A 19,174-nucleotide genomic window follows, 5' to 3' on the forward strand; every position below is an offset into this window, starting at 1 on the left:
GAATGAGCATTTGTTCCTGTCCCAGAAAAAGCAAACCAATATTCCTCCAAGACAAGAGCCACAGTCAGCCAACATCAGGTAGATTATGATGACTGCTCATTGCTGTGGACTAATTCGGAAACAATAAGGCAGCGAACCAAAGCCATATTGAAACCGTGCTATTTAACTGTAAAAAGCAAAGCTTAACTGCAGGGTTTTATGTCAAATTTTCCATCATAAAATTGAGACTGGCCAATGCACTTCTAGGAGTGTCAGAATAAGCTAATGTTTAAGGGTGGGGTGAAGGCTGGTGTCTCTGTGAGAGTGTTTGCTCTCATTCCAACCACTAAAGAAAACAAAGGCTGAATGGCCAGCACCATCTCACACCATCTCCAGGAGTCAAATAGACCCCAACCACAATACGCACAGCAACCACTCAGTTCCATTACTATTACCCATCATTCTTCTTTCGTAAGATAGAGAAATCGAAGCAGGACATTCAGTTGCACAGATGAGCTGGCTCTGCATGGCTACGAGGCAGGGAACACTCCAGGGGCAAGGCGTGGGCACTTAGAATCTTCATTTCTCACACTTTCGTGCTTTTCTTCTTTGTCATGTCTATGATTTTCGTGGTTATTCTTTTTATGCATTCATATAATTATGCATACACTTTTTCATTATTGGTAATACTATATTTTCCCCTTCTTTGGCTTGCTTTTGCCTCCCTGTTACTCTCCTTCCCTCACAAAAAGTAGGGCTTTGACTTTACCTTATTTTTAAATACTTGTGATTTTCTTTTTCATCCACTTTTTTTTTTATTTCTCTGAGTTTGTATTTGAACTTTTTTCATTATTGGGGAGCCCTTGTTTTCTACTATTTTGTTCTTTCCTTTTCTTCTCCACAGCAATCTTCTCCGCTCTGCTTTCTCCTTCCTTTATTTAACCCTGCTTCTCCTCTGTGTCTCCCCTTTCACTACTATGATCTCCACACTCACCTGCAGTATTGTTTAACCCCAGAGTACCTACCTACCTTCTACAGTACCCTTGCCATGTGGGGTCTATGGTCACTGGTAATGGGTTAAGGAGCTAAAAATGATTTTGAGTATATTTCTGGCATTGTTGCTGATGTAGGGATTTGTTTTCTTCTAGAATGGGATTGAGAAATGAGCCTTCTGGGTTACTCAATAACACACACACACACACACACACACACACACTTGGAAGAGATGGTCAAATCAGCAGATGAACAGATCACAACACAAACACATAAGAAACATGACAATAAGAGGCTATAAAAAATTTCTCTAGGAGGTCACCACTCCCCAACTACTGAACTCATAGATGCCAAAGAAGGTAGAGTGCCAGATGGAGATTTTTAAAGTTTTCTGATAAACATCTTCAGTGGTCTCAAACAGCATACAAATATGTGGGTGTATTCAATTCAGGCCCAAGGGGAAACTGATGGAGGCAGAGGCAGAGACCCACATCGAAGCACTGGACTGAGCTCCCAAAGTCCAGTTGAAGAGTGGAAGGAATGAGAATATGAGCAAGGATGTCAAGACCATGATGGGTTCACCTACTGAAACAGTTTGCCTGAGCTAATGGGAGCTCACCAACTCCAGCCGGACTAGCAAGGAACAAGCATAGGACCAAACTAGTTCCTCTGAATGTGGCTGACAGTTGTATGACTGGGGCAGACTGAGGGGCCACTGGCAGCGGCACTGGGATTTATCCCTACTGCATGTACTGGCTTTTGGGAATCCTATTCTCTTTGAATGTATACCTTTCTCAGCCTAGATATAGTAGAGAGGGCCTTGGACCTTCCACAAGGCAATGTGCCTTACCCTCTTTGGGGATTAGATGGGGGTGGGGTGGGAGGGTGTGTGGAGGAAATGGGAGGAGGGGAGGGAGTGGAAACTTGGATTGTTTTTTTTTTTAAAAAATCTAATAAATTTAAAAAAGAAGAATTCATGGAATAGAAGAAAAAGGTTATGTATATATACATATATATGTGTGTGTATGTATGCATATATATGTACATACATATATGTATTATATATATATAAGATATGTACTAAAGGCATAGAGAGAATCTGTTCAATGAAATTATAGCAGAAAAAGTCCCAAATGTAGGAGAAGGCAAACACAAGGAACAGTTAGAGACCGCGATGAGCCTCACCGATAAAGAATATCCGTGCGACACAATACAGACGTCAACACCTGGAGCTGTGGAACAATATTAAACACTGAAGGGAGAGAACCATCGACCTGCCTGCACAGGCAAACCATCAGAACAGCACCAGCTCACCCGTCATTAACCCTAAAAACCAAAAAAGCATGAAATGATCTATCTCAATGGCTAAAATAAATAAAGAAAACAGCTATGAACCAAGGCAGTTACATACAGCAAGGCTGTCTTTTGAATCTGCTGGGAACACAAGGACATTCAAGGCAAGCACAAACTCATGTAGTTAGATATAATATTTTTCCAACATTAATTCTGCCAATTCAGAAGCATGGGAAGCCTTTCAATCTTCTAGCAATTCTTTAATCTTCTTTCATTCTTCTCTTCAGCATCCTAAAGTTTTCACTGTGAAAGTCTTTTGTCTCCTTGGTTAGATTTATTCCAAGGTATTATTTTTGCTATTGGGAATGGGGATTCCCCCCCCCAACACAGCAGTTTTGTTCTCAGCAAGTTTATTTTTGGCATATAGGGAAGGGGAAGCTTGTGTAAAGCAAAATAAGCCAGAATCAGAAACACCAACTCATCCTGTTTTTCTCCAAAACAAATGGCTAGGCTTAAAAATTGCATGTGCGTCTATTTAATTATTATCTGAGGTCATGAAATGAGAAAAGAGGCCATGAGAGAGAAAGAACTTGGAAGTGTGGAAAAGGGGAGGAAAATGGCGTCCATAGTGAGAAAGCAGAAGTTTCAGGGGCATTTTGGGGAAGTCAGAGAGTAAGCCAGAGGTGACAGTGGATCCTGGGACAACAATGTGAAGGGAAACCAAATAAGAATGACAGATATATAGGTGTGTGTGTGTGTGTGTGTGTGTGTGTGTGTGTGTGTGTGTGAAAAAGAAAATGTTATAATGAATCTGATACTCTATATATGCTTGTCCTGGTACTTTCCTATTGCCGTGTCAAAACAAACACCATGACCAAGGCAACTTATAATAGACAGCATTTAACTTGGAGGCTTACCATTCCAGAAGATTGAAGTACATGATCATCATGATGGAGAGTAGGGCAACATGCAGACAGACATGGCACTGGAGCAGTAGCTGAGCCCTAACACCTGATCTAGAAGCATGAAGCCGATATCTAGAAAGTTAAAAGGAAATGGCTTGGGCTTTTGAAACCTCAAAGCCAAACCCAGTGACATACCTCCTCCAGCAAAGTGGCACCTCCTAATCCTTCCTAAATATTTTTATCAACTGAGGACCAAGTATTCCAATACATCAGCCTAGGGGGACATGTTGTGGGATATTTGTACACAGTGTGAAGATACAGTAAAGAGTTGAATGGCCAGTAGCCAGGCAGGAGGTATAAGAGACACAGAAGGAGTCAGATATACAGAATAAAAGAAAGATGAAAAAGTCACACATGGTAAAATATAACTTAATAGAAACGGGTTAGGTTATAAGAGGTAGTTAGAAACAAGCCTAAGCTATACACAGAGCTTTTATAATTAATATTAAGTCTCCATGGCATTATTTGGGAGCTGGTTAGAGGGAGAGAAAGAAGATTCATTACAGGGGATTCTCACTTAAACAACCACAATGCTAACCTCTAACTTTAATTAACTAAAGAATAGAAATAGTTCACTGTGCTGCATCTGATATGCTAAAGCTGGGCATTCTTAGATGTTAAAATGATACTTATATGTTGTTGCAAGATTTCTTGAAATTATGGTTTGATTAATAGATTGTACTAAGAACGTGACATGTGCTAGACATCACTGCATACTTGATATTAATGTTGATTTTGGTGATAAAAACAGTGATAGCACATATTACAGAGGGCTTGGCTTTTGACAGCTTCTTTGATGAGGTAGTTTAACTTTATCCTAAGAGGCAGATACGAGCCATTCTTTTTTTTTTTTTTTTTTTAGCCATTCTTTAAATGGCATAGAAGTTACAAAGTTTGCCAGCACAAGTCTAGCAGTGGTGGTACGTGCCTTTAATTCCAACAGTCAGGAGGCAGAGGCAGGCCGGATCTCTGCGAGTTCAAGGACAGCCTGGTCTACAGAAAGAGTTCCAGGCCAGCCAGGCCAGCACAGAGGAACCCTGTCACAAAAACAAAAACAAAAAGTTACAAAATTGCTCAAGGATACAAAACTGTTAAGAGGCAAAGCTGGGATTCATCCCATGATGTTCAGAATCCAGTCTCCTAATACTATGATGCCCATGGTTGTATTAATTTATTGACTGATATATCTGTATCCACTCATTCATCCAGACATTGCTTACCAAATAGCTCTGATAGTCAAAACAATTGAGCTAGGAATTTTACCAATTAAAGAAAAAAATCACATATATTTACTTTGAGCTTGTGTATGTATGTGTGTGCGCACGCATGTGTGTGTTTATCTGCGCGCGCGTGCATGCACGTGCACTTGCACACATGTATATGTGTAGGTCAGAGGACAACTTTGGGGAATCACTTTATTCCTTCAACCATTTAAGTCCTGGGGAATCAAACTGAGGTTGCCAGGACTAGGGGTAGGCTCACTTAACCACTGAACTATCTCACTGGCCCTGAGCCAGGATTTTATACCCAGGGAAAAATAACTATAAAATGTATCCCTGAAAGTGTACCTAATGAACACGTTCTCCGTGGACAACAATCTTTTATCTTCAGATCAGCTTACCCAGTTTCATCTTCTCGCCCCTTTGTCTTGTTTATAAGTCCCTGGCCAACTTGCTCCCATCTGAAATTATTCCTGCCACCCAGTTCTTCTGTTGAGCCCCACTCTCTACCACAGATCCAGGAGAGGGTCACAGAATACACCTACAGTCCCGATGAATGCAGAGCGAGCTGCCTAGAAGACGGAGGAAGAGAATCAGACACCTCCTCCAGAGGCCGGGATGTAGATGGGTGGGTGGAGTTCTTACTAGCATGCATTGGGCCTGGGTTTGACCCCAAGCACACTGTGAACCAGGTGTGGGGGCACACACCTGTAATAACAACACTCAGGAAAAAGAGGCAGGAGGATTTTTTTTTAAACCTTTAAGGTCATCCCCAACATAGATAAGTAAGTAAGTTTAAATCCAGCCTAGAATACAGGAAACATTTCAAAAGATAAAATTTTGCAGCTGGAGATATGGCTCAGTGGTTAAGAGCACTTCCCCCCACCCCCAGAAGACTCAAGTTCAATTCTCAGCACTCATATGGCCATTAACAATTGCATATAACTCAACTTTCAGTAAATCTAATTCCCTCCTATGGTCTCCTGGGCCACCAGATACACATGTGATGCCCCAATAAACATGCAAGCAAAACACGCATAAGCGTTTAATTAATTCAAGTTTAAATAAAACTTTAAAATAAAATTTCCTCCACACACACTGCTACCATGCCGGAACAGGGAAAGCAGGAACGTGCCCGCCAGGGCCTTTATTATAAACGTATACCTAGGTTTATTGTTTCCAAACCTTTGTACCTCAAAGGCATGCGGCATTATCTTTAGAGTCACAAATGAGAATACAAATTTATGAAAGTCAAGTGACTGGCAGTCCCCAAACTCATTGAGCAGTGCATATTGAATTTCAATTGAGGAAGGCTTAACTAGTTGATAATAATATCCGCCCCACCCCCAGCCAGATGCATCAGAACTATTATCTGGAACAACGGTGTGCAGGAGCTGCCCAGCATCAGGTCTGATCACACGCATGGCCTCCTGAGTCCACATACAGGATTTCATGGAGAATCAGCCATAAAGAGAATTTCTACAGAAACTGGCACAAGCCAAAACGGGCCTTTGAAAAGTCGGGAGATGGAGGGGAGCTATATAAGTCGGGTTAGAAGTAACTTGGTAGCTGATCGTCATGGTGAAGTCGAAAGGAGTTAGAGAGGAGTCTCCTCCAAAAAGTGGAGAACCAGGCTGGTAGCGCCTACATTCCCCGGCCTCAAAAAGCTCGAACCAACAGTCAGAAGTGTTGCGTATGAGCGGGCAGCAGTAATATCTGGGACTTATCCTTTTCTTCCTTTCATTTTTATGAAACTTTTTTTTTAAAGATTTTATTATATATACAGTATTCTGTTTGCATGTGTGTCTGCAGGCCAGAAGAGGGCGCCAGATCCCATTATAGATGGTTGTGAGCCACCATGTGGTTGCTGGGAATTGAACTCATGATCTCTGGAAGAGCAGACAGTGCTCTTAACCTCTGAGCCATCTCTCCAGCCCCATTTTTATGAAACTTTAAAAAGGGGTCTAAAATTTATTTTTGTCTCTGTCTTGGACACTAACTTAAAAATTAATTAAAATAATACTAGTGTGTCGGATTATTGAGTATTCACACACACGAGGGAAGCTAACTCTGAAAATGCCCTTTTGGGAAAAAGACAAAGTTCTCAAAGTATAAAAGTATGGCCTGTGGTTGTTGATCTTACTGGAGACGTCCTGTAGTTCTCAAACAAAAACACTTCGATATTTGCTGTAAGTTTAATTATAATATTCCTTGGTTTCTCTATAGTCTCCATAAAATCGCTTTTTTAAAGGCAGTACATAAATCACAAAGTCTGCTCCTGTTATTAATCTCGACAACTCTTGTACTGAGCTGTTTTGGTCTCCATCAGCATTTTCATACAATTTTTCTGTGTAAATTTACATTGTATTAGTGACTATTATATCTCAGTTGTAAACAAATAAAAAGATTAAGAGGGGGCTGTTGAATGTAAAAGCAGCTGACAACATTAATTCAACTCTAACTTTTAAATTCAAAGAGTATCTTTTTAAATCAACTGTTAAGTGTGGTGGTTTTGTGCAACTAAGAAAAATGAAAAAAAAAAAGTCTGAAAACAACCACAAATCCCTGATAAATAAATCTTCTTGGACACTTAATCTATGACACTTACCTTGGGTATTGCTTTTGTAAAACTTTACCCAGTAGCTTGGACAGAGAAAGAAAAATATTTTGCATCTACATGCCTTTCTTCCCTTTTGGCAGTTAAATCTAGCCACAGGGTGTGCATATGGTCTAGGCTTGATAATCAAAATAATCCGCCCCCCTAGCCAGTGGCCGTTGCTTCCAACATGGACATGACCCAGACTGGGAAAGTCAGTTTTTCCCTGTGACTTCTTTCTATATTTAGGCATGACAAGAGAGTACTGTCACTCTGGAATCCCAAGTCATGGAGTTCATGCAACCCTTCTTCCGCCACAAACAACAAATCTTAATGAAAAGGGAAACCAAGGAAAACTCCAGTGCTAAGACATGCAGCAGGCAAGAAGCCTGGCCATGTCCGCTAAGCTCAGCACACAGCAGCACCAGCAGCACACAGCAGCACACAGCATCCCTGGACTTCTCCGTACCCTTGCTGATGAGCTAATTCAGGACTTGCCATTCCTTTTAGGCTGGCGGGAGGCAGATCTCTATCACTGTATAAAAGTCTTATCATCTGCAGAGGACTAAAGCTATCAACGGATTTTATATCATCGTTAGACAAACCACAGCCACTGCTCTGTGAAAGCAATTTGCCTTTCTCCAGAGCAAGGACAAGGTATTGTCTGCCGGTAAAAGAACGATGAATTTTATGTATCAAGTAAAATGAAAAAGGCTGCAATTACCCAAGTATTATTTGACCTTGTATTCATGACAATGGGGGAAGGATACAACTCAAACCACTAGTCCACAGACTGGCAATAACACATATTCTTAATGTTACATCAGAAGGAACTCTCGTAAAATTCTGGTATCAAATGATACTGTTATGCAAACATAACGTCCATAGCATATAAAGTGAATGGAAGTGTGTGGACTGGAACATATTCGCTTCATATGGTGAAAATGATTGATATTCAATGCATGAAGAAATTCCTGACTTCTGTGCAGCATGTAAGAGGTTGAAGCACTTACTGTTTTTTTTTTTCCTTTCGGCTGCCATTGAAAACTTTTACTGTACAAGAATTTTCATGTAAGTCATTTTGTGATTCACGGGTTGACTGGAAAGGGACACTGGGATTGTTTCTGCTCCCATAGCAGCTGCATGTCCAGCAAAGATGTGGACCTGGATGCCAATGCCTGTGATCCTTTATCATCAGGAAGCTCCTCAGATTAAATTACCCAAAGCTAATGGGAATGGAAGGGTCAGGTCATCCACAGTCACTGAGCGACTAAAGCCATTTTATTTCAGGGGGCTAGACACACTCGATTTCTGCTACAAAGCAAAAACGAATTCTATTATTATAGTAAGAAATACAACATTAAATGTGCCAATTTAATCATTTCTACCTGCTGTCCAGTGGTGTTAACTATGTCTGCATTGTTGCAGCGATCTCTAGAACTTTCTCCTCTTACAATGCTGAAGTTCTATACCCAGAGAGTAATTATGCCCCCCCCAGTAATGCCTTCTTCCTACTTCCTATATCCACCAGTAATGCCTTCTTCCCACTTCCTATATCCACCAGTAATGCCTTCTTCCTACTTCCTATATCCACCAGTAATGCCTTCTTCCCACTCCTATATCCACCAGTAATGCCTTCTTCCCACTTCCTATATCCACCAGTAATACCTTCTTCCCACTTCCTATATCCACCGGTAATGCTTTCTTCCTACTTTCTGTATCCACCAGTAATGCTTTCTTCCTACTTCCTGTATTCCCCCAGTGATGACTTCTTCCTACTTCCTGTATACCCCCAGTAATGCCTTCTTCTTCCTACTTCCTGTATACCCCCAGTAATGCCTTCTTCCTACTTCCTGTATCTACCAGTAATGCCTTCTTCCTACTTCCTGTATCTACCAGTAATACCTTCTTCCTACTTCCTGTATACCCCCAGTAATGCCTTCTTCCTACTTCCTGTTCCTATGATCTTTTGATTACTATATTTACTTCATAAGTGTGAAATCATACAATACATATTCTTGTATGTATTTGCTGAGCTTAATATGGCCAGTGTTCAACCATATATGCATTGTCCTTTCTCTTTTTGTTTGTTTGTTTCTTTCTTTTTTTTTTTTTTTTTGAAGTTTTTTGAGTTTCTCAGTGTAGTCATAGCTGTTTTGGAACTTGCTCTGTAGATCAGGCAAGCTGGCCTCAAACTCACAAAAATTCATCTACCTCTGCCTCCTGAGTGCTAAGGTTAAAGGCATGCACCACTACCACCCAGTGCATTGTCCTTTTTAAGGACTGTGTAATGTTCTGCAAATATACATACATATATATGTATATACCCACACATACATAGCCATATATATAGCCATCAACCAGCTGCCAAATCATGACATGAGACTTCTTATTAGTTTTGAATGCTCAGCCTTATCTTAGCTCTTATTTCTTGCTAGCTCTTATACAAATTGTTCTGTTTCTCTTAATCTACATTTTGCCTCAGGGTTTTTATCTTTCTTTCTTTCTTCCTTTCTTTTTTTCTTTCTTTCTGTATGCCTTATGTTCCTGCTTCTCATGTCTGGCTGCCTGACTTCTGGCCCTGAGTGTGTCTCTCTCTTTTCCTTCCTTCTTCTCCTTCTTCTCTCTTTCTAGATTTCTCCTCCTATTTAATCTCTCTGCCCACCAACCCCACTTCAGTGTTGGTGTAGGATGTTAAGAGTCTTCAGCCAGTATCACAGCTTCCAAGTAGCTCTAGGTATCAGGATTCCTCTACCTTTGGTGGCAGCCAGCGTGACAGGCCATGTGCCAGTGTAGACCACAGGGATTCCTCAGTCCTTAACACTGGCCAATGCTACTGCTTTTAGCCTAAAGTCTGAAACCCTTGGCTCTAAAGACCAGATGGCTTTCTAATACCTTCAAGTGGCCATGGCCTTCGGTTTCTCCTCTCTGGCTCCTTGCAGCCTTTTACCCATCTTCAACCTCTTTTACCCATCTCCATGGTCCCTTTTCCTACTCTGGCCACTCATGGATGGTTCAACTATGTCTTCTTCAGCTAGCTGTCCAGTAGAGCTGTCTGCTTTGTCCCTCAGGTCTCTCTGCTAGACTCTGTCACTCTGATGTCTCTGCCACTTCTTTCTCATTGCACCCACACTACTGAAAGTGAGCAAAAGATTACTTGAGATCTTTTATTGAGCTTGATGCTACAACACCAAGGAAGGAGGTAACACTAGAGAGTGTCTCTCGGCTGACTCCATTAGAGCCCAAGCAGCCTGCTTGTATCACAGCCAACCCCCTCCCCCTCCCCGCCACTTGCTTTAGACCAATCATGACCTTGTCTCTTAGAATCTGTCACAGTCATCAAGATTAATATTTGACCAATCACAACTTTGCCTTTTTAATACCATTTATGTGACAGGGCCCATAAATATTGGTATGTTCTACCTTGACTAAAGGTCAGAGATCTGGAAATTACTTCAGTTCTGTCGAGGTTATTGTCAACAGTTCAGACAACAGGTATGGCTAATATCCAGACCTGGTATTTCAGATATTATAAAGTAGATCTGTTTCTACCTCAAAGAAAAGTCTAAGCATTCAACTAGGTTTCTCCTACTCCTTCAGAGAAATAACAACAGATTCTACCCAGGGAGTGGTTTGTCCACATAATGTTTTGGTCTAGGGTGTGAGCGTTGTTTGTCTTGTTTTGGCAACAGAACGTTTAACTGTGAATGTAGACAGTAAACCTTCAATCAATTTGTTCATTCCTTGTATCATGTGAATGCAGTTTTTTAAATTTTACTCCTACCTTTAGGGGTCGGGGTATTTAAGCAAATGGAAGTTAAATGCAGGCAATCTTCAGTACACACTAGAACTCCCTCCTGGTACTATCCTATGCTTCTGTCTATTATTTTCACTCAGTCTTCATTCTCCTTGCTTTTCTAATCCCCATGCCCCAACCCTGGTAATCTGGATCCTTGTTGAAGCTGGTCTCCGACCCTTATTCCCATTCCCTTTGAGGCCACTAGGGAACATGCTCCCTTCTGATTTCGGAAATGACTATAGATCATCATAATTTCAAAGGTTAATGATATTAAAAGCCTGACATAAGTGGTTTCTGATGGCCCTGACTGAGGCTGTGAATTCCGGAGCTGGGGTAAAAGCTGTGATTGTTAGGTAGTTTTCTCAACATGTCCATAGTGTCCCAGGTATCTGGTGCTGTCTGACACTCACTTGCTCAAGACACCAACGTCAAGATAGAAGGGTCAAATTGCCCATCCTCTAATGTTCTTGTTATTACAGGAAAATGAACATCAAAAGAAGAGTTTGTAATACATAAATAATTTACCACGAACACTAACAATGCTTTTAGCAGTGCTTACCACCGCCCAGTCAGTACCAGGGAAAGGTAAGTTCCCCATACTGTCCCACAAGCACCACTTTGAGAACTTGCATTGGATTCTTCTGAATAGAAATGCAGACTTTGCTATATCATAAAGAAGCCCTGTGTTTATTTTTTTAAGGAATCTCCGTTTTCCCCAATGGCTGCCCTGTTTTCCATTCCTATCTACAATGCCCAAGGGCCTCTACATCACACCCTCACAAACATCTGCTCCTTTTATAGCAACCATCTTGATGGGTGAGAGAGGACATCACATTGTGGTACTGACTTACGTTGTCCTAGTGATTAGTGATTTTGAGCATCTTTTCATGTGTTTATAGTCCATTTATATGTCTTTCTTTGAATAACAATCTATTCAATTTCCTTGGTCTTTTTTTTAATCCAGTTGTATCTAGAATGTCCCATAAAAGCCTGTTTATCTCCATCTTTAAAATGCAGCCCCTGTGGCTCCCCTGGGAGGTGGTGAAACTTCTTTCAGGAGTTGGGTCCCAGTGGAAGGAAATTTGGTGACTGGGGGTATCTTAAAGGAGACCTCTGAAGCCCCTCCAGAGGGGTAGTGGCTTCCCCCACCACATACTCTTCCCCCATCATGATTCTACCTGACCAAAGGCCCAGAGAGCAATGGGCCCAAGCAGCCATTGACTGAAGCCTCTGAGGACCTCTATACTGCCACCAAAGGAAATAGAGTCATCATTCCGTATGAGAAATGCCACAGGGCAGGTAGGATGATCACACCATTCAAAGGCAGATGAGGGCAAACTGCCACCTGAGAATTTGGAGATGTCTGGCGTGTCTCAGATGAGACAAGTGACCACCTAGTACCCAGTCCCAACATAGCTCCTACATCTGAGGCTCAGGGAGCACTGCAGAAGAGGCTGGCAGAAAAATTATAGGAGCCAGAGGACCAGGAAGTCTAATATGAGATTGTGTCTTCTAGAAATGGCAGGGAAGTGACACCCATGATACCTAAACAAGACCCAAACAGTGGCGATATTAATAAGCACGCTAACAGGAAAGGGGACATTAACAGGGTCCCACCCTTAAAATAGATTTTGTTTAACTGTATTAGTTCTTATCAGTGATTTTCAGAATGTTCAAGGTTTTCTTTTTTCTTTCTTTTTTTTTTTTGATTGATTTTTATTAAAGACCATGGATGTGCCTGATGCCTCCAGAGACCAGAAGGAGGAATCAGATCCCCTGAACTGGAGTTACAGATGGTTGTGAGCCTCCGTGTGGGTGCTTGGAATTGAACCTGGGTCCTCTGTAGGAGCAGCCAGTGCTCTTTCTCACTGAGCCCCAGAACGTAACTGTCTGTAGTCATCCTTCATAGGCCTAATTTCTGTGCCATCAGTTCTAATGTATTCTTTTCCATTTCTTTTCTTTTAAATATTTATTTATTTATTATGTATACAATATTTTGTCTGTGTGTATGCCTGCATGCCAGAAGAGGGCGCCAGACCTCATTACAGATGGCTGTGAGCCACCATGTGGTTGCTGGGAATTGAACTCAGGACCTTTGGAAGAGCAGGCAATGCTCTTAACCTCTGAGCCATCTCTCCAGCCCCTTCTTTTCCATTTCTAATGTAGTGCTCTCTCTGCCTCCCTCTCTCTCTCCCTCCCTTCTCTTTCTCTCCTCTCTCCTTTAAAAGGTATTTTTGTTGTTGTTATTTTACATTTTCAACAAAAGCAACCTTTTGTATTATGTTTATCCTATAGTCTACCTTGCCGTTCTCTCTCCTAAACTATATTCCCTTCCTCTGCCTACTTGGCTTTAGTTTGTTCTTTGTATAGATCTTGGAAATGTGAAGTCAGGTGGTTGACTGCCACATCTCCTGCTAGGAGCCTCCCTTTTACAATCACTTTCCTTCTGCCCCATATGCTTTGACAGTGTGTGGCTTCATCTTCCTTTGTCCCCAGACAGTTTTAGAATTTCCTTGTGTTTTCCTCTTTGACCCACTGGTGGTGTAAGGGCACACAGTTTAACTTCTACATATCATGAGATGTTTGTTTCTTCTGCTATTGATTTCTAGCTTCGTTTCACTCCATTGTGCAGAAATGGGTTTTCCAAAAAGGCTTGATAATAACAGTAAAGAATATTTCTATGAATTGAAATGACTTGCTCAGGTCGTTATATGTGAACAGCATAGTCAGTATGTGCTGTAACCTAAAGCTACCACGTCAAGGATGGAACACTAGGAGCTATTTAGATCCCAGGATTTCTTTTAAAAGATAAGTAAGAAGCAAATGACTTTAAAGTCAGGAGTTTTCCACCAACATCTGGTAGCTTTTTTTTAAATTCAGCATAAAATATTTAAACTGTCACTGTATTGATTGATTGATTGGTTGATTGATTGATTGATTGATACAGGGTCTCATATAGCTTAGGCTGGCCTCAAACTTGCTCTGTAGCCAAGGACAACCTTTAGACTTCTGACCTTCCTGCTTCCATCTCCTGAATGCTGGGGTTACATGCATGTGCCACCATGGCCTGAATGCTGGGATACATGTATGTTCCACCATGGCCACCAGCTTATGTGGTGGTTACCATCAGACCAGGACCTCATGCCTTCCAGCTGAGCCATTTTCTCAGGTGACACTAGATTTGTATTTGAAAACACCCTAATACTCTAACAAAACATGAAAAATACTGTCTAAAGAAATGCTTAAGGAAACACTGCTGTGGTGCAGGGTTCCCCACCACTGTGACTGTTGCTCCCTCAGAATGGGGCTAGGGCTCCTGAAGAAAGATTCAGTTGAGTTTTAATTTTAACAATGACAAGTGACTATGTCTATCATGTGATCCAGCACAACTGTACAGGGAGACAAGTAATAGTTATTCTGGGATAGCTTCAGTTAAAGCATGCAGGTTGTTAGGTGAGGAACGGGGTCTGCAGAAAGCCGGTTGTAACTGGTTTAAGGAAGCTCCAGTGCATTTGAAGAATCAGGGCAAGGAAAAAGAAATCAAATCACATCAAAACTCTGATGATGGAATCTGAGGGGCTCTTGGTGTGTAGATGACAACTTAAACAACTAATGACACAATCTTTGGAATAGCCATGAGGTTTATACCGAAGCTTCCGATGGGAGATTGAGAACCAGTCAGGAGCACAATACAAGAGTAACTTTTGAGGGATTTGGGAGATGCTTAGCTAGGAAAGTGCATGCTTTGCAAGTGTGAGGACCTGAGTTTGATTCCCCAGAACCTTTTTGTTTTAGTGGTGTAGTGGTTGGTATATGTCTACAATTCCAGTGATGAGGTGGTGGTAAAGCAGAGACTGGAAGTTCAACTATATCAAAACCAGAAAACAGAGGGCACCTGACAAACACCCAAGGTTGCCCTTTGACACACATACATACATACATACATACATACATACATACATACATACACACACAAAGAAAGGAAAGAAAAGGAAAGGAAAGGAAAGGAAAGGAAAGGAAAGGAAAGGAAAGGAAAGGAAAGGAAAGGAAAGGAAAGGAAAGGAAGGAAAGGAAAGGAAAGGAAAGGAAGGAAAGGGACAAGACCCAGAGGACCTGAGTTTAGTTTCTAGCCTCACATCAGGCAGCTCACACCTGCCTTTAAGTAATTTCAGATCCAGGGGATCTAACACCCTCTTCTGGTTTCCTTGGCTCTTGCATTCATATGCACACACCTATACTCACCCACCCACACAATTAAAAATAAAATCAACCTGAAAGAAAGAAGATTGGATTTTCATGTTTTTATTGTGAGTTGCTTAGAGGCAGGTCCACAGGTATATGACCCGACAGTTATAATAACGCTGCAATATTATAGTTTCACTTCTTTTCACTCACAAACACAAGCCAAATTGGGAATTATTCTTGATAAAAAAAAAATACACCAAGTCTTGAGAAGTAGATAGTTGTGTTTTCTGAAGTCTTCTGAGGTCCCTAGAGGGACTCCCCCACACACTTCCTGGGGCAGCTAGAATCAGAATTGTCAGTTTAATTTACTCAGGGAGTCTGAATGCAGGCTTTGGAGTATGGCTGCTAAATCACCATGGAATCCAAGCAACCACTGGTTATCAAACCTTAACAAGTTTTTCTAAGCAAGACAACTGCTATTGTGGTCCTGAAATTTTTCCTTCTATGCATTACATTCTCTCTGATCAGTTGAGCTATGTGTTTCTGGGCTGCACATTCTTGTAAATCAAGGATAACGGCGGCTGGAGGGGTGACTCAGTAGTTGAGAGCACTTCCCACTCTTTCAGAGGACCAGAGTTTGATTCTCAGCACCGGCATCCAGCAAGTCACAACCTGTAACTCCAGTTCCAGAGGATTGGAAGCCCTCTCTGACCTCTGCAGGCACCCCCAAACACATCTGACATTCACTAACAGACACACTCACAAATACACATAAATAATAAAAAAGCATTCAAAAAATAAGGAAAGCAAGCCTTCAAGTGTGTATCCCCTCTTCACAGCCTTGCGATATGCGATGCCCAACAGACAACAACAAACTAAAAGTTCATTAAGAAATAAACAGGAAAGCAAAGTGAAGTGCATACATAGAAAGACATGATATTCACTCTTTAAAAAGGAGGGCATTCTCGTAAATATGACATGGGTGAGCCTTAAAAACATTGTGCTAAGTAATAAAGCCAGACACAAATCCACATGAACTTTATTGTTTCATTTACATGATATGTCTAAAACAGTACATTTATAGAAGCAGAAAGTATAGTTGTAGATGCCCAGGGCTGTGGTTCAAGGCAAGTGGTGAGTGGTTATTTAATAAATTATTTCTATTTGGGATGAAGAAAGATGGATTTAATGATGATAATGTGACATAGGACTTCATTTAGCACCACTAAATTGTAGGGTTAAAGTTGTTTTGAATGGTAAATTTTCTGTCATGTACCTTTAACTATAATCCTCAATATTCATTTCTTCATAAGTTAGATTGCATTGTCTATGCAGTATATATGAGATTGGAGAAAGAGGCGTAGGAAGGACCAGAGATGTTTTCTGTACTTAAGACCTTCTAGCAAATGTAGTTTAAGAACATGGCTACCTGACTTTCAACCACGCTGGTAGATGGATGGACATCCTCACTGCCATATGCAATCGTCATGTCCCAAGCGTCAATAATGCCCACATTGAGGTCCCTGAAAATGTTCCTTAAAATAAGATTCTGAATGTTGCCATGGAAGTCACTGAATATCTCTGCGTTCTCATTTACTTCTCTGATATTCTCTGTCTTAATTATCACCTTGGTCTCCGGGCTTCGTAAGAACAGTCTCTCTATGGCCTTCCTGATGTTGATGGCCCTACGAATGAAAATGTTGATGGGAAAGGGTCTGAAGTGTTGGCCGACGGTAATGACAATCGCTGTGCGGCTGTCTCCCGCCACCTGGTCGATTTCCCGTGGGATATAGTTGTCGTCTTTCACAGAGAACAGCTTTTTAGTAACAAAGGGATGGCCGTGTTTTTTCCACTGTACCAAAATATGTCGTTTAACATCCAGGAGGACATGAGTTTGAAACGTCCCGGTTCCATGATGATCAAAGAATGTTAGGGCTGATGGGAAACAAATCAACAAATCTCTTAACAAAAAGAAGTAGCATAATTTTGAAATGTGCACAATCTGTAAAACTCTGACCGTGGGGACTTCTGAACAAACACCTGCTACTTTTAACAAGGCAGAGAATTTTTGTCAGATACCTTAAAACGTTTACAAATTTTTGAAGTTCGTATCAAAATACATCAATAGAAAAGGTGGTGCTAGTATCTGTGATTAAATAGCTAAAATATAACTTTTATTAAAACTTAAGCCTGGGACTAGAGAGATGGTTCAGCAATGAAGAGCACTGGCTGTTCTTCCAGAGGACCCAGGTTAGATTCCCAGCACCCACGTGGTCATTCATAACCATCTGGAACTCCAGTTCTGGGGGATCTGATGACCTCTTCTGGCCTCCATGGGTACTGCATGCATACTATACACAGGATATATATATATGCAAAACATCCATGGACATAAAGAAAAAGAATTAATAAACCCTTTGTAAAAATGAAACCAACTTAAAGCCAGAAGTTTGCCAAATTGAAAGCAATTATAAAATAAAGATCAGAGGAAAACAAAGAATTCTGATTAAGATTATTTAAAAAAAAAACTCCTTAACAGTTGACCAATTTCAAACTAAAAATAAGACATACTTTTCACAACTTTGCTTAAGTAGTACACCCATTGGCGCAGTGTGGAATCACCCATGAGGTAAATCAGTTTTCTGGTCAAGCAGTTATTTATGTCGTTTATGTTACTGAACTCCTTCTGTTCACAAAATGTCGAGATCCAACTCCCTTTGAAAGTATAGCCACTGGGGAAAGGAGTCTTCATTCCAACTTGACATTTCTTTTTCTCTGTTTCATTCTCTAGCAATAAAAAACAAAAATCCCAGACTCAGTCATTTTTATTACCACAAAATATTTTAGATATTTAAAATACGCCCCTCATCCTCTTTCTCTTCTATCTTTGCTTTATACTCTATGTCTGCCTCCCTTGTGTCCACAAATATTTATTTAATGAAATCATCTTCAAGGGATGAATAAAAAGTTCTCACTAGGTACTTGCTCTTAGAGCAGGAATCTTTTTCCCGAGTCTTTGCAGTGTTTCCTTGGGATCTACCTCATCCCCAGAGCCTTTTGGAGGTGAGACAGCAAACCAAAGTTGGGAAGAAAGTGTAAGTGGGGTTCAACGGTCCAGACGTATATTTTAACAATGACCCTGGCCTTGGTGAAACTTCAAGTCTCCTTATTCTCAAGCTGTTAGCTTATGAAAGAGTTTAGACACACTTGGGAAATGAGAGCCCCACACTGTCTGTGTCCAAATTACATTCTCTGGTTAAAAGTAATAACACTTTAAATATTCCATTGTGTCTAAGACTAAACATAACATTCTCACTGAGGTCTGTCTTCTGCAAACAGGGCCATGGTCTCCTTGTTCTTCACAGTCCACTACTGACATAGCTGAGGCCATGCTCCTCAACTTATACTAAATGTTCCACCCAGGGAGGTGCACTGCTTAGCTTTGACTGCCAACTTGACACAGAATAAAATCGCCTGAGAAGGGGAGTCTCAACTAAGGAGTCATTGGGATCATCTTGGTCTGTGGGCATGTCTGTCTAGGACTGCCTTGATTATTAAGTGATGTAGGAGGGACCAGGGCATGGGTGCCACCATTCCCTGGACAGATGGCCCTGGGCTGTAGAAGAAAGCTACCAGAGCAGAAGCCTGTGCCCAAGCAAGCAAGCAGATTTCTCCACAGTTCTTGCTGTACCTCTTTGGTTGAGAACTGAGTTCTTTGGCCGGGGGGTAATTCTTTGTGAAATATTAAGCAGGCCTGATTCCCGGTTTCTGCTTGAGTTCCTACCCTCGCTCAAAGATGGGCTGGAAATTAGAGGTCTAAGCCAGATGAACTTCCTCCCCTAAGTTGCTTTTGGTCATAGCATCTGTCACAGCAGCAGGTGAAACTAGAATAGGCAGCTTTAATACTCGCACCTGAAAAGCACATTTTCATCATCTGCTTCCATCTTTGGGGCAGAGGGAATAAGTTAGGGACTTACGTTTATTCACACTGGAATACATATAGCAGATACGTTAGTGGCTCTAATCATCACTAATGCAATGATGATGATAATGCCAACAACCATAGCTTGGCGTTATTCTGTGAGAAACTTGCTGATTTTAGTAGAATCTCAGTCTAGGCAAGAAATGTGATGTGATCTCCTCT

The 19,174-nt window shown here is 41.2% G+C and overlaps 1 protein-coding gene across 4 annotated transcripts in view; it reads right to left on the minus strand.

The window, feature by feature from the left end:
• Positions 1-15,196: 15,196 nt before the first annotated feature.
• Nxpe2 (neurexophilin and PC-esterase domain family member 2) overlaps positions 15,197-19,174 on the minus strand; it is a 40,229-nt gene continuing 36,251 nt past the window's right edge. For all 4 annotated transcript variants that reach the window (XM_050156427.1, XM_050156424.1, XM_050156426.1 and 1 more), the window contains 2 exons: positions 17,602-17,817; positions 15,197-16,965 (listed from right to left, as the gene is read on the minus strand). In XM_050156427.1, coding sequence (XP_050012384.1) covers positions 16,430-16,965; positions 17,602-17,817 — 752 coding nt within the window. In that variant the 3' untranslated portion in view covers positions 15,197-16,429. The remainder of the gene's footprint in view (positions 16,966-17,601; positions 17,818-19,174) is intronic.

The sequence above is a fragment of the Alexandromys fortis genome, unplaced genomic scaffold (assembly GCF_014885135.2).
Source record: "Alexandromys fortis isolate MF-2015 unplaced genomic scaffold, M_Fortis_MF-2015_v1.1 scaffold_89, whole genome shotgun sequence".
Lineage (NCBI taxonomy): Eukaryota > Metazoa > Chordata > Mammalia > Rodentia > Cricetidae > Alexandromys > Alexandromys fortis.